Source organism: Cladophialophora immunda (genome assembly GCF_000835495.1).
Source record: "Cladophialophora immunda strain CBS 83496 unplaced genomic scaffold supercont1.6, whole genome shotgun sequence".
NCBI classification, from domain to species: domain Eukaryota; kingdom Fungi; phylum Ascomycota; class Eurotiomycetes; order Chaetothyriales; family Herpotrichiellaceae; genus Cladophialophora; species Cladophialophora immunda.
Window position 1 is genome coordinate 1,561,603 of NW_015622546.1, and position 12,846 is coordinate 1,574,448.

Consider the following 12,846-nt stretch of genomic DNA (forward strand, 5'->3'; position numbering starts at 1 on the left):
ATCCACACTTTCATTCAATCTTCCCCTGCAAGGTGTCAATTCTGCTCGATGGCGTGTCTGGTATTTCACAATTGATCTCTGTCCATTCGTCCATTGCAGCTGCCAATTGTTGCTCGATCCCTTTAAGCGCCATCCTCGCTGGGCGCTTGTCGCAGCAGTTGTATGGTCACTCCTCGACCAGCCGTTGATATCCTTGGAGATAATCCTGCACGCAGCAAACTCTGGTCGACTTCAGTCGTACCAGTCTTTCAATTTCAGTGATCGATCTTCCAAGGCCGGCCCGCCTGCAAGATGTAGTGCATTTCGAACTTCCCACTCAAACTCGGCCAGGGCTCTCAATTCCGACCCCACAAAGAGACCCCCAATCAACCCATGGAGCGTTCCAGCCATGAGTCCCAGACTGCTTAGCACAATCAAAATGAAGGACACGAAATTCCGGGGTGACCACCAGATGGCGACGAAGCAGCCAATCGACACCACGGCAGAGCCAACGAAGTGCAAGAGACCATAACGTCGTTGTTTCCTCTCTCGCAGGGTGTATTTGTGGACCATGGCGAGGATGTCTTTATAGAAGTCCTGGCCGATTTGGCCTCGCGTAGGTATGCTCGATATTGCCTTGTCGAAATCTTTCTCCTCAAAATCCGCCATCTGAAGATTGGGGTCTCCGGCACTCGAGTCATGCAAGGCTGCATGAGCTTCGACTCTAGCCGGAGGAGGCGGTCGAGTTTGGGTTCTTTCTAGTGTCGTCTGCACAGCAAAATGGTCGCTCAACGAACAGAGGAGGGTCGGGTGTCGTTCGGTAAGCGCGACTTTCACATCGGCTACTCTCCAACCCTTGCCAATACCGCTGAAAAAGATGTAGTCCAACCGCTTCGCTTTGGGGTCCAAGTCTGTGCCCGAGATTTTCCGGTCATGTCCTTGCGCTAGTTGCTTCTGATGGGCCTTGTTCCATCGCCACGTATTTAGAACAGAGTCGCATGTGTGGCCGTGTTCGCCTAAACTTGTCTCGACGCTCGGAGTCTCCTCTTCGCCCATACGTTTTCTGCGCTCCTTTTCAGGCGGGTCCACGCTTGCACCAACACTGCTTCCAGGTTTCACGGCCCGCCAAACGTCCTGAACTCCAGCACGGCTTTCTACCAGGACATGTGCAAAGCTCAACGGCACCATGTTGAAATCACCCAGGCCAATGACTAGGCTGCCTCTGTCCGAAGCTGCACGCATGAGCTTTGCAATTTCCCATGCTTGCGCTGTTCGATGGCAAATGTAACTGTCGTTCGGTTCCTTTTCGTACGGAGCGTGTAAATGTGTGTTGAATACTTCGATATTGTCACCACCGGGCAGTAGAATCCTGGCACATGCGACACCCTTCCCAACAAACCAGTCGCCGCGGAAGAAAGCTTGAGGTCGCCCATTTAGAGGATAACGGTACATCGAAGATTCGACGATTGGCCATCGACTGAGGACGGCCAAACCCGCACCGAAGATGCCGGAATAGTAGAACTTGCCGTATGGAAGAAAAGAACGAGTGCTGTCTCGGATGGATAGGTAATCGGTAAATGTCCAGCATTCTTGCAGGCCAACGATATCGAGCTGAGGAGAATAGGTGGCTAGGCGATTTCCTATTTCGGACAATCGCTCGTGTCGGTGTTTTGCGATATATTTCAGTCCCCAGCAATTCAGGGTCAGGATGGTTATAGATGAGATCTGAGAACCCTCGTCGCTTGTGGTTGGATGTGGCTCCATTATGGACGAATATGGCGAGTAGATCGAGACAGATCGGCGAGCATTGAAATCCCTCTCAAGAACCACTAACGCCAAGCAGTTCAATTGATGAACTAGTGAGGATGCAGGGCAATGACATGGTAAAATGCCAGATGGTGAAGAATTATAACATTGTGCAGTATAATCAAAGCTGTAACCAAAAGAACGTCAAATAACCCGAGAAGAGGACCCAAACCTCGCTGTGGTCTGCTGGAGCCGTGACGCCTGAGAGAAAGAATTGGAGGAAGAAAAAGAAATGCAGGAGGATTGATTTGATGACAACTCGGCCCGAGAGGAAGAGCGCAGCTGGCGCTGTGGCACGTGTATGATGACATAAGGGACAGCCTCGTCCGTCACAGCCTGGCGAGACCTGACACTAACCGCCTTTGGGAACTATACACCGGCAAGGCTGAAAATTATCAACCCACTACTCCGAGCTCGTGTGCTTGGACTGCACGGGCATATTACATCGTCTTGCACAATTAGTTGGTCATGAAATATTGTAGATTGGGTTGCCGATTGTTAAGGGGAGGTAACGGCACCCCAATCATGGGTTACCGAGAACCATGTCCCCTGTGCAGCTCGGCATCCTCTTGAGCCTCCTGTCTGCTCTTTTCTTCCCAGAGCAACATCCAACGACGTAAGATTGACAGGATGGTCACCAACAAGTCCTGAGCATGTGGACTCAATAGATAACATCATCTTCCTGTCCACGCTCAAGTTCTTCGCCGCCATGGTCATGGTCGTCCTGGTCCTTGCTACTGCTGCTTCGCCGCCGCTCTGTCTTCGATGCGCTTGCGGCAATGTCGTTATCCTTCAACGGACCAGAAGAGTCGCTTGGGGATGTTTGATCATCCCTATCCGTTTCATCGTTGGCTTGATCTGATCTTTCGTCCCTAGGGTTTGCCTCGCCCTCTGGATTGTGGCGATCGTCCAGTTCATCTGTTATTGGCCCTGGCGCCTGCTGCGCGTCCTTCTGTCGCTCCCCATCTCGTTTCAGCTCCTCCTCCCTCACTTTCTTTTTCTGCTCGAACTCCTCTATTTCCCGCTGGATCTTTACCTCCGCATCCTCAATCTGCTGCTTGACTTCATCTTCCTCGGACTCGCGTAACTCCCAGGGCTTGTAATACAGTCGTGGCTCTGCCTTGGTCTGCAAAAATCCAGCAGCAGCTCTCAAATTCCGATGTCTCATTCTCATCGCTTCTTCATCCCAGCGCACCTGTTCAACTCGTCGTTCGCGCTCGAGCTGTTCCCTTTTGAGGCGCGCGGATTCGGCGATCTCATGGGACTCGCGTTTTAAGCGTTCCCGTTGACGGGATTCGATTTCTTCGCGGCGTGCGTTTAATGTCGTCGTCTGATTGTTTATCTTTGTTCCAGCGGAAGATCTTCTAGGAGCATTTGAAGATTGCGAAAGGGTGCCGAGCAAGGCACCGAAGAGTCTTCGGTTTCGAGATTTGTCTTGTTCTACGGTCGACGATGTTTGTCGCCGGCGAGGCGGAGGAGGAGACATCGCCGATGTTTGTCCTCCTGGGGCGGTTGCTGTGACGGGAGAGTTCGCTGATGGCGCCGTTGGGGACGCTCCGCCATCGTTCGACGCGGTTGCCGAAGCCTGAGAATTGAGGCGGGGACGTTTATTTGATTCTGAGGTTTCGGAGATGGAGGATTGACGGCGTTTTAAGGAGCCATTTTGTTCTGCGGGATCGAGCTGAGGCTCTTCGGGAATGAGGACAGCTGAGGATATCATTATTCGTACAGCGAAATGGGTTCAGGAGCTAAAATTCTGGTTAGGGAGGCTCCTGCTGCTTTTTCAAATAGTTGGTCGAGCAACCAGGCTGTCGATGTGTAGATGAGATGCAGAAACATCGAATCGGGCCTGCAGGCGGAGCTCCACAGATCTTTTCCTGCTGCACGTGCCGCCTTTAGTTTGTGCGGGGAAATGGAACGAGGCTTAGAAATTCGCGCAAGGCTGAGCTTTTTCGATGCGTTTCTGTTTTCCATCCCACTACGACTACGATAATCGATTTATCTACGGTGCCTTCCCTTTCTGCGTTCTCGACAAGCTCCGTATCGATCAATTCCTCTCCCAACTACCAAGAACCCCACAAAACTTCAAGTCACCTCCGAAAAGCCCTGAACATACGACCGCAACAATGTCGCGCCACCACCCCGATTTAGTGATGTGTCGCAAAGCCCCCGGCATCTCGATCGGCCGCCTTTGCGACAAGTGCGACGGCAAATGTCCCGTCTGCGATTCCTACGTGCGTCCCACGACCCTTGTCCGAATATGCGACGAATGCTCCTTTGGCAACTACCAGAACAAGTGCATCGTCTGCGGCGGGGAAGGAATATCTGACGCCTTTTACTGCTTCGAGTGTACGAGGCTGGAAAAGGACAGAGACGGGTGTCCGAAGATCATCAATCTGGGATCTTCGAGGACGGATCTGTTCTATCAAAAGAAGAACTTCAGAAATCAACAATATTAGAAATAAAATGACGCCGCTGAATCACACAAAGGATGGCTTGCGCTGGGAGTGACCACATATCTGCAGGTGTGAGCCAAAAAGAGTGAACATCCCAAACCCTACATGCCGTAGCTTGACGGCGGGGGAGATACAATATCGTCTGATGTCCTGACCCGGCGCGGATGCTGTTCGAGCCAGTCTCCCAGAACATCGAATGCGACGCGGAGAAGCGTCTGAATCTCTCTCATACTGTGGCAACCTTGCGTTTGGTCTTATCCTCTGCGCTTGGAGAAACATGCCCGACCGAAATATCCTGCGGAGCTAATACTGCCTTCTGTATCTGCAGTATCCATACTAAGCAGAAGGACAGTCGCACGTTCAAGTCAAGTCGCCAAATGACAGATCTACTACGGACCAGAGTACAATTGTCGATCGATATCGCGTCATTGATGGCCCAACATCTGTGTCAACACAGTGACGAAGGCAAGGAGGAAGCCCTCAGTAAGGAGCTCCAATATCATCAGGAAGGTGGCAAACAAGAGTTTCTAGACAACTAGCGGGTGGTTTCAATTGATTCTTCGCTTTTGCCGTCATATCCCCTTGAGCAGGACTGCCGGTTGCTTTTATCTTGAAATTCTTCTCAACTCCATATGTGATTTGAAAAAGAGCAGTTGGTTTGCATGTCTGTAATGCGGCATCCAGTTCATCCCCTGGGACGGCGGCCCTGCTGCCGCACAGAATTCATCTTTGGTCACCTTTTCCCCGGTCTCTTTGGTCTGGCAAATCCTCCTCTGGGTGTTGCTGTTCCCGACCCAGGCGCCGAGCTGTCGCCGCCTTCTACACCACCGACTCCACCAGTGACACCTGCGGCCGCGATCAAAGTCTTGACCTCTTGCTCTAACCTCTCACCGAGTAACTCTTCCGGATCTCCGGCCTCCAGTCTTTTCACAATTTCAACACCTTCAAACCCAGCAAGTTTGGTCATTCCCAGCCTTGAACTCGCATGAACCATCCTTTCCTTGATCTTGCTTGTCCCTGGACACACATAAATAAATATACTTCCGGGAACACCCTGTGCATTGTAGAACGTATAACTCGGTCGATCGCCCGGGATCTTTCCAGCCACTGCTCCTGGGTGAACATCAGAATTCGTGGATAGCAGCCGGATCTCTTCTGTAGCGATATCAATTCCAAAGACGGCCATGTTGCCGGCCGAGCTGTCGCTGTCTTTAAACCCCGTCAAGGCAGACTTGGCCTCATCTGCAATCTTCATCATCACACCACCTTTCCCCTGTCCTGAACCACTTCCTCCCTCGCCCATCAGATCCCTCCCTCGTGTGCCATGTCGCTCTTCCTCCTCGGCCCGTTTTACGGCTTGTAGCTCCCTCTCCTCTGCACTGAGAAGCCCGGTGTCTACAGCTCCTCTTGAACTGGGGGTCGGGACCCCACCACTCGCGGCCGCAGAGCCCTTGGAACGTTCATCCCATTGCGAGGGGTCGAGGATCTCTTCCCTCTCGGTTAAAAAGACGGTCTCGGAAAACTTTTCTGAACCGAGCTCGCGCATAAGCGTGTTACGCGTGGAAGCAAAGAGAGTCTTTTGCCGCACAGGGGCTCGTGAGGGGACATATGTTATTGCTATCAGCTCACTGGAATTGGGAGCACGACGTAAGAACAAATAGAGGGGGTCGGTCGGCGTGAGAAGGTCGGAGAGGGTATGGATACTATTGAAGAGGCCGGAATGAGAGGAAGGGAAGCGGATTGCTGGCAAAGGCGTGAGGGATTCGGATGTTATGCCTGCAGGGAGGCAGAAGAGAGAAGTGTCGCTCGTAAAGGTGGTGAATGCTGAGTGAAGGTCGGAGGACGCTGCAGTCAGAGAAGAGGTGATTGTCAGTCTTACAAATACTATTTTCCAGGCAGAAGGAACAGTCATAAGTTACCTGTGATTCCGGACTGCATGGTGATGGATTTCTACCCCTAAAGTAGACCTCAAGAAACAAAGGAACTGGTTGGTTCTTGCAGCGGGTGTGAAGGAGGCCCAGGTATTCGAGGTGAGAAGTGGTTGGAAGCGGATTGCAGAAGAGACGCTATGTCGGTGTCGAGGATACAACTTTCAACAAAGGCGTACGGTCAGGGTCGCATCCTCTCAGTCTTCGAGATAGTAGAAGCACCAATCTTGTACATAAGTGAAACACGTTGTAACCCTGTCGGCATTCAGGCTCCTCTCAATCTACACGCTGGCACGGCGCCGCAATAAGACCCCGCCGTGGGGTGCTGGTCCGAGGCTGCACTTTGCCTGACTTGGCAAACGACAGCCTCGTCAACTGCAACCATGACTTACTTCATTGCTTCAAACCCTGAACGCTGCTGATATTGCAACAATGGCCGTGGTGTGCAGGCTATCTTGCGAGCCCTGCACAATCGATGTGGCCAGATCAATTTAGTTCGGCGTGAGAGTGCGTAGGCGTCGATTGAAGACCATGGAGAGTGTATATTGTCTTTGAGCCTCAGACCGTGACTGAGATACTCTCCACCGGAGACTGATGATTTACTGGGCTGCTATCTCGTTCGACAATATTTGCAGACACCTACTCTCCAGGGTCCGACGCTTTGTGAATACCGTCTTACCCACCAAATCCGGAGAGCAGTAGTCGGAATGTTCCGAGCGTGGTCAGCACTCCAGTCGAGCCCCGGACGATCCCTCTCCGCAACTTTGTGGGTGAAGAACGTATGGAGCCTATCAGATTCGACAGTCCGTCATGTACCTCCTTGCTGCTATGACCAGCCCCGGAAAAGTCCTATTGAATGCCTCGTTCCTCCAGGAAATGTACAGAGATGTGCAGTCAAGCACGACACCTCGGAGTTTGGTATGTCAAGGAGAGTAATCAGGTTCGGGACCATGATCAAGGTAAGACTAACAAGCTGGCATGGGAGTGAAGCCGCCTATAAAGAGTTGGACGGGTCTTCTACGATATTGCCAGCAGTAAAGAAGACACGATCTGGTCAACTTCAAGTACGGACGCTCAATTGACTGACGGAGTTCCTCGAATAATGATTTGATAGCATCGACTATCAACATGGCTCTCACGCACCTTTCGGAACAATTTGCTTCGGAGAAGGACAAACCCCTCTACTATGATGTTATACCTCTGCTGATTGTTCTTTTCCTCGGGAGTGCACTTCTCTATGTATGCCTTTCACTTCCAGCAGACGTGGACTACCCTTAACCTCGTGGTTGCCAACTTCAACAACCCATTGACACTGACGCAAATTGCAGACGCTCAGTCTTGTCATATATAGACTCTACTTCCACCCACTCGCCAAATACCCCGGCCCGTTCTGGGCCAAGGTCACGAATTGGTATTCGGTGTATCACGCTGCGGTCGGCGACAGGCACCTACAGATCTACTGGGCTCACCAGAAATATGGTACGTAATATCAAACTATATGTGGCAGCGCTGGAGGCTCCTTTCACAAGACTCCAATGTGGAGCATAACAAGGTCATCGGAAGAGACGATAGTTAACAAAGCATTTGCGTACCGAATAGGCAAATTCGTCCGTGTCGCCCCCAACCTTGTGACGATCAATGACCCGGCGGCCATCAAAGGTACGTATGCCTGAACAGAGATACTGGTCAGCTGGAGACTGGTGGTTTGGATCAACGACCCTGACCCTGACCCTGACTGTTCAACCAGATATCTACGGCGTGAACCAGAACGTGCGCAAATCGGTCTTCTACGAAGCCTCGATTGCCCACAATGGCTTCCAGAACATGTTCTCCGCCCGCGATCGCGAGATCCACGCCCGCAAGCGCCGCATCCTCGCTCCAGCGTTCACCGAAGCGAGCCTGTCCTCCATGGAACGGTACATCCTCCCACACATTGACGAATTCTTCCACGCCGCTTCGGGGGAAGAGCGTTGCTCGGCATTGCGCAAATGCTGGACCGCAGACTTGGGCCGATGGGGCAACTACTTGACCTTCGACGTCATGGGCGACCTCGTGTTCGGGAGGGACTTTGGAATGCTCAGGGGAGATGAAAGCCGCGAACTCCCCGATGTCATTGACGCTGCGGTGCATCAGCAGCTCCTCGTACGTCTTTGTTCTCTTCCACCCATAATCTGGACAGCAAGGGAGAGGGAACACACACACACACACCAAACAAAAGGTTTGAGAGACCCTGTGAGCTGATGAATCGTGTGGTCACAGAACGGATGCAGCCACTTCATGCTGAGATGGAACCTCGACAAGCTCCTCTTCCCAGACATTGTCCGCCGTGGTCGGCAGTTGCTCGTCTACGCCAAGAAGCAGGTCCAGCTTCGGATGAGTGCTGATCAGAACCGCAAGGATTTCTTCTCGTACATTGCCAACGCCGAGAACAAGGACGGCACCAAGGCATACGCTAATTCCATAGAAGTGTTTGCAGAAGCGAGGGGACTGATTCTTGGTGGTATGTCATTCCCAATGCCTCTTTGTCTTATATCGGCAATTCGGGAGAGAATATCACTCACTCACAAATACATAATTCTTCCGCGACAGGCTCCGATACAACGGCCACTCAGTTGGCGGCGAATTTCTTCTATCTCACCAACAATCCCCACGCACTGAAGCGGCTCGTGGAAGAGATCCGCTCTACCTTCAACTCGGCCGACGAGATCCGCCTGGGTAAAGCCCTTGACAGCTGCCACTATCTCCACGCCGTCATCAACGAATCGCTCCGTCTCAGTCCCAGTCTTCCCGGTGTCCTGCCTCGGGAAGTGCTCAAGGGCGGCATCACAGCAGTCGGCGAGCGCTTCCCCGCGGGAGTCGAGCTCTCGGTCCCCATCTACGCGGTTCATCATCTAGGAGACGTCTTCTTCGACCCGCACATGTTTGTCCCCGAAAGGTGGCTGCCCGAACACACGAGTGAAGACGATGTCAAACGGTGCCACGAGGCCTTGACCCCTTTCTCGTACGGCTCGAGACAGTGCATCGGCAGAAGATTGGCGGTGATGGAGCTCTCTCTAGTTATAGCCCAGTCGGTCTGGAAATATGACCTTGAGTATGTGGCTGGTGGCAAGGATGATCGGTTTAAGAAGAGTCCGGAAGTCGTAGAGTACAAGTTGCTTGATCATCTTGCTGCAGGGAGGTCGGGCCCAGTGATAAGATTCACAAGCAGGGAGTAAGAGACAGGGGAAGACAGAGAGTTCGTTCGCCCGGGAGTATGAAATTGTTTCGCCAAGTGCTCATCAAAGGGATTGATTGTTAGCACTCGAAGCAGGTCACTTCGGTAGGCAATAGTAGCGTGACAGTGGAATATGCAGAGTTCCTTCAGGATAACTTCATACCAAACGAACTGCTCAACTCGATGCGTATTGATTGCAAGGAACAACTCGGTACAAATACAAATCTCCAGCCATCGGTATTGTGTCAAGGCATCCACAAATTGTTGACCAAGGTCCCAAGGTCTTGAGGCAAGCCAAAGTCGGGTTCCGAAGAAGGTGGCAGCTGAAATTCCCATACGGTCGGGTCCTCGGACAGGAATGGGAAAATCAGCCCATTTTCGCCGTTACTTGGGCCAAACTCGGTGAGTGGCAGCGAGTTGAGGCCGATTGCAGTTTCAGTGACGGTCTTTGTGTCTTCGAAAGCTTCGATTCCGGTGACGGACGTAGGGAGAACTTCGGCCTCAAGGCCTGTTGCAGCGAAGACGTGGTCAGAAAAATTGAGACGCGAGGCTACACCTCGAACTCTTTCCCACAGGTACTTTGACTGAACCGATGTCTCAGCCAACGTCTGGAGACGGGCCAGTGCAACTATCGAGCTCTGACGAGCTTTTTGGGCGATATCAGCGGGGACAGAAAGCTCCTCTCCGTTCGCGGAAGGCGACCCCACGCCAGATGACTTATGCGTAGTGGCGAAAAGTAGGACGTCCAAGGCAGAAATGAGGAAGTGATTGAATTGCGCCTGGTGGAAAAGGTATTCGCTCTTGAAAGAATCCAGCTGAGTGAGAACTTTGACCGTGTCCGCGGCAATGCCCACCGAGGTAGTCCAGATATCCGAGGGCGCCGCATTGCGCAAGCCAGAGCAAAGGAAAGCTCGAGCAATCAGCGTCCGGAGATGGTTGGCTCGTATGTATAGAGTCGTACGAACCATTTTTAGTCCTGGACTGGAACTCTCACCAAGAGTTAGGGTTTCGAAATTGTCGCAAGCCCGACTCGCCCACAGATTAACTCTGTAGAGAAAATAAGCATAGTCATCTTGGAAGGTCGAGAGTTGCTCAGGGTTCAGGATCTTGTCGTTCAGGAGGGCATCGCAGGACTGTTTTCCGATGCTTGCATACTCAATCATGAGCTGCAAAAAGGGAGCTTCGACCTATACATATCATGTTAGTGGGCAGCGCTCCAAGTATATCGCCACAAGTCCGTAGATTTCTATTCAGCGATCTAACTCACCGGCTGAGGAAAGTTCGGCTCCGGATGGAGGTTTTGCATCGCATTAGAGAAGCCCAAGGCATAACTGAGATGCTGCTCGAGAACAAAGACCGTCCAAACGGTGTTGATTGCCTGCGATCGGCTCTTAATGTCCGGGAAAGAGCGATCAAGGACCATTTTCCGATTCAACCCCAACTCAAGTATAATCCGGCTGACATTCATCGTGAATCTCCATGCCAGTCTCCACCGAGCGCAATGCAGATGATACAAGATCTGGGTAGTAGATCAAGAGTTAATCGACCTGTTCCGGTATACATTGTCAACGAAGTCAAGACTTACCACTAAGGTCATCAGCACCAGGTCTTTCAGGTCAACTGCAGCACTCCATATCATAGTTTCGATTTCCGAGTGAAGAGATTGCAACAGCTTCGAGGTCAACTTTTGATGGGTATCACCTTCAGCCAGGAGGCCAATTGCGACCACCATTTTCAGGATGGCCAAGTCCCCCTTGCCAAAGGCATATGCCCTTGCACGGCTTGAAAGCCCGCTGTTGGTTTCTAAGCGGTCATTTATGATCTCCTCGAGGTCGGAGATGTCCAGGATAGGATACATGACCCATTCCAGATTGTGAAAGGCTTGTACTCCCTGCCAAAGAAGGTTGCGGTCCGTCTCGTCGATCGGATCTATCGATCGAGCAGGTGCAGAAGCACCTTGACTCCTTGAGCTCGCGTCTGAAATTGATTTTGCAACATGCTCAATTTCACTTCGGCTGATGTCACTTGATTCACCGTCGAACACCTCACCGTGGATAATGGACAAGGATGTACGTGTTTGCGTAGCAGTAGACTCATCTGCCATGTTTTGCGCTTGTGACAAGTCAAGTCCAAGTTTTCTGACACCTGCGTCAATGACGTTGATGCAAAAGAAAGCACTGGTTGATGTTTGGAAGAGGGGCAAAGGATGTTTTTGAGCCGATAGTCCAGCGTCGGCCTTTGCAAGACGAGTTTCGGCCGCTTCATAGGCTGCTTCAATCGCTGCCGTCTTTTTGATCAAGAGATCCAACTTGTCGTTCTGTTGTCGGAGGAGCGTTGAGACCTCTGTTTCAAATTTGCGCTCGTCATCCCTACTGCGGTCAGATCTCGCTAAGACAAATGAGGGCGTTCGTACTCTGGTCGATGCTCGTGGACCTGGAAGTTTGGAGGCGCCTGAGCACTGTACAGGCAAGTGGCGTCTCGAGAGGCACAGTGTTTGCAAGGAAGGCGGCCATCACATCTCACTTTCGCGGCTTTACATTTTTCACACGCATGGGGCGTGTATCGACTTCTCTTTCGGGGACGTTGGGACGAGGCCTCAGTATCCGTCGCGTGTGCTGTAGTAGCGCCTTTCCCTCTAGAGACTTCACGTGCCCCAGCCATCGTTGAAGGGGAGATACAGTGGTAAAAGAGAAGAAGGGTAACTGGCCCTTCTCAGAGACGGTGAAGGATGGCAACGAGAACAGAGTCGACTCCAGCTTACTTCTCATGTCAACATGACTAATTCCGGCCACCTGCGGATGCTTGGTCGACGCGGAAATCTACCGAGATCGTCGCACTACGGGTTGATCGGTGGGGGAATTGGGCGTCGTCTGCGGGGGAAAGTCAGCTCTGGGGCTGCTTATGGCCCCTGAATCTTCAGCCTCATTCGCCTGGCAGCCCATGATTCTTCCCCGGCTCACTCAACTACTAAGCTTACTCTCTTTCGCTACCTTGGATGTATCGAATACGAGATAGCACTCGAGTACTCCCCAACCACCTTATATGTAACGTTATGTTCTGCATGGAACTCGTGTCTAATTAGGCGAATCAATATCGTCGTCGCCACCACTTGTATGGAAGCCGTGGTGTTATTGGGTCCAGCCTTGTCAGTCAGCCTCGTGCGCCTCTCAAAGACGCTGCAATATCGGAAAGTAACACAGTGTACAAACCATTCAGTCCTATCGAGCGACTCTCCATTTGTTCAAGGGAGGCTTCTGATATGCGTGCAAAATGACTGGTATAAAAATGCGCCGAACTACTCCTGAAGCTCAGAATAGAGAGCGGATATGCAAGTACTCGCTCTCGGCCAGCGACCCCGTTAGAATGTGCCAAAACCGGTCTGAAATTTCAGGTTATATACCGCCTTGGATGTCTCTTCGATGAAATGGATCGCTTCGAGTGGTCTTGATGCCACAGTGAAAAA

At 51.8% G+C, this 12,846-nt stretch overlaps 5 protein-coding genes across 5 annotated transcripts; 1 reads left to right on the forward strand and 4 right to left on the reverse strand.

Annotated features, from left to right (window-relative positions):
• Positions 1-231: 231 nt before the first annotated feature.
• On the reverse strand, positions 232-1,743 carry PV07_10106 (uncharacterized protein; the record flags this gene model as incomplete). The annotated part of the gene is made up of 1 exon (XM_016397413.1): positions 232-1,743. The coding sequence occupies one exon, from the start codon at positions 1,741-1,743 to the stop codon at positions 232-234; it is 1,512 nt and encodes a 503-aa protein (XP_016244604.1).
• Positions 1,744-2,168: 425 nt separating this feature from the next.
• On the reverse strand, positions 2,169-3,601 carry PV07_10107 (uncharacterized protein). Its single transcript, XM_016397414.1, has one exon. The coding sequence runs from the start codon at positions 3,503-3,505 to the stop codon at positions 2,447-2,449; it is 1,059 nt and encodes a 352-aa protein (XP_016244605.1). The 5' UTR covers positions 3,506-3,601; the 3' UTR covers positions 2,169-2,446.
• A 310-nt stretch (positions 3,602-3,911) lies between these two features.
• Positions 3,912-4,244, forward strand: PV07_10108 (PHD finger-like domain-containing protein 5A; the record flags this gene model as incomplete). The annotated part of the gene is made up of 1 exon (XM_016397415.1): positions 3,912-4,244. The coding sequence occupies one exon, from the start codon at positions 3,912-3,914 to the stop codon at positions 4,242-4,244; it is 333 nt and encodes a 110-aa protein (XP_016244606.1).
• A 540-nt stretch (positions 4,245-4,784) lies between these two features.
• Positions 4,785-6,437, reverse strand: PV07_10109 (uncharacterized protein). The gene is made up of 2 exons (XM_016397416.1): positions 6,161-6,437; positions 4,785-6,086 (listed from the first exon to the last, which is right to left on the reverse strand). Exons 1-2 carry the CDS (start codon positions 6,177-6,179, stop codon positions 4,975-4,977), a joined length of 1,131 nt encoding a protein of 376 aa, XP_016244607.1. The 5' UTR covers positions 6,180-6,437; the 3' UTR covers positions 4,785-4,974.
• Positions 6,438-9,628: 3,191 nt separating this feature from the next.
• Positions 9,629-12,044, reverse strand: PV07_10110 (uncharacterized protein; the record flags this gene model as incomplete). The annotated part of the gene is made up of 4 exons (XM_016397417.1): positions 9,629-10,570; positions 10,651-10,902; positions 10,969-11,752; positions 11,797-12,044. The coding sequence occupies 4 exons, from the start codon at positions 12,042-12,044 to the stop codon at positions 9,629-9,631; spliced, it is 2,226 nt and encodes a 741-aa protein (XP_016244608.1).
• Positions 12,045-12,846: the final 802 nt, after the last annotated feature.

Coding starts and splice junctions, on each gene's coding strand:
- PV07_10107 (XM_016397414.1), bottom strand. CDS start 3,505: ATGATATCCTCAGCTGTCCTCATTCCCGAAGAGCCTCAGCTCGATCCC.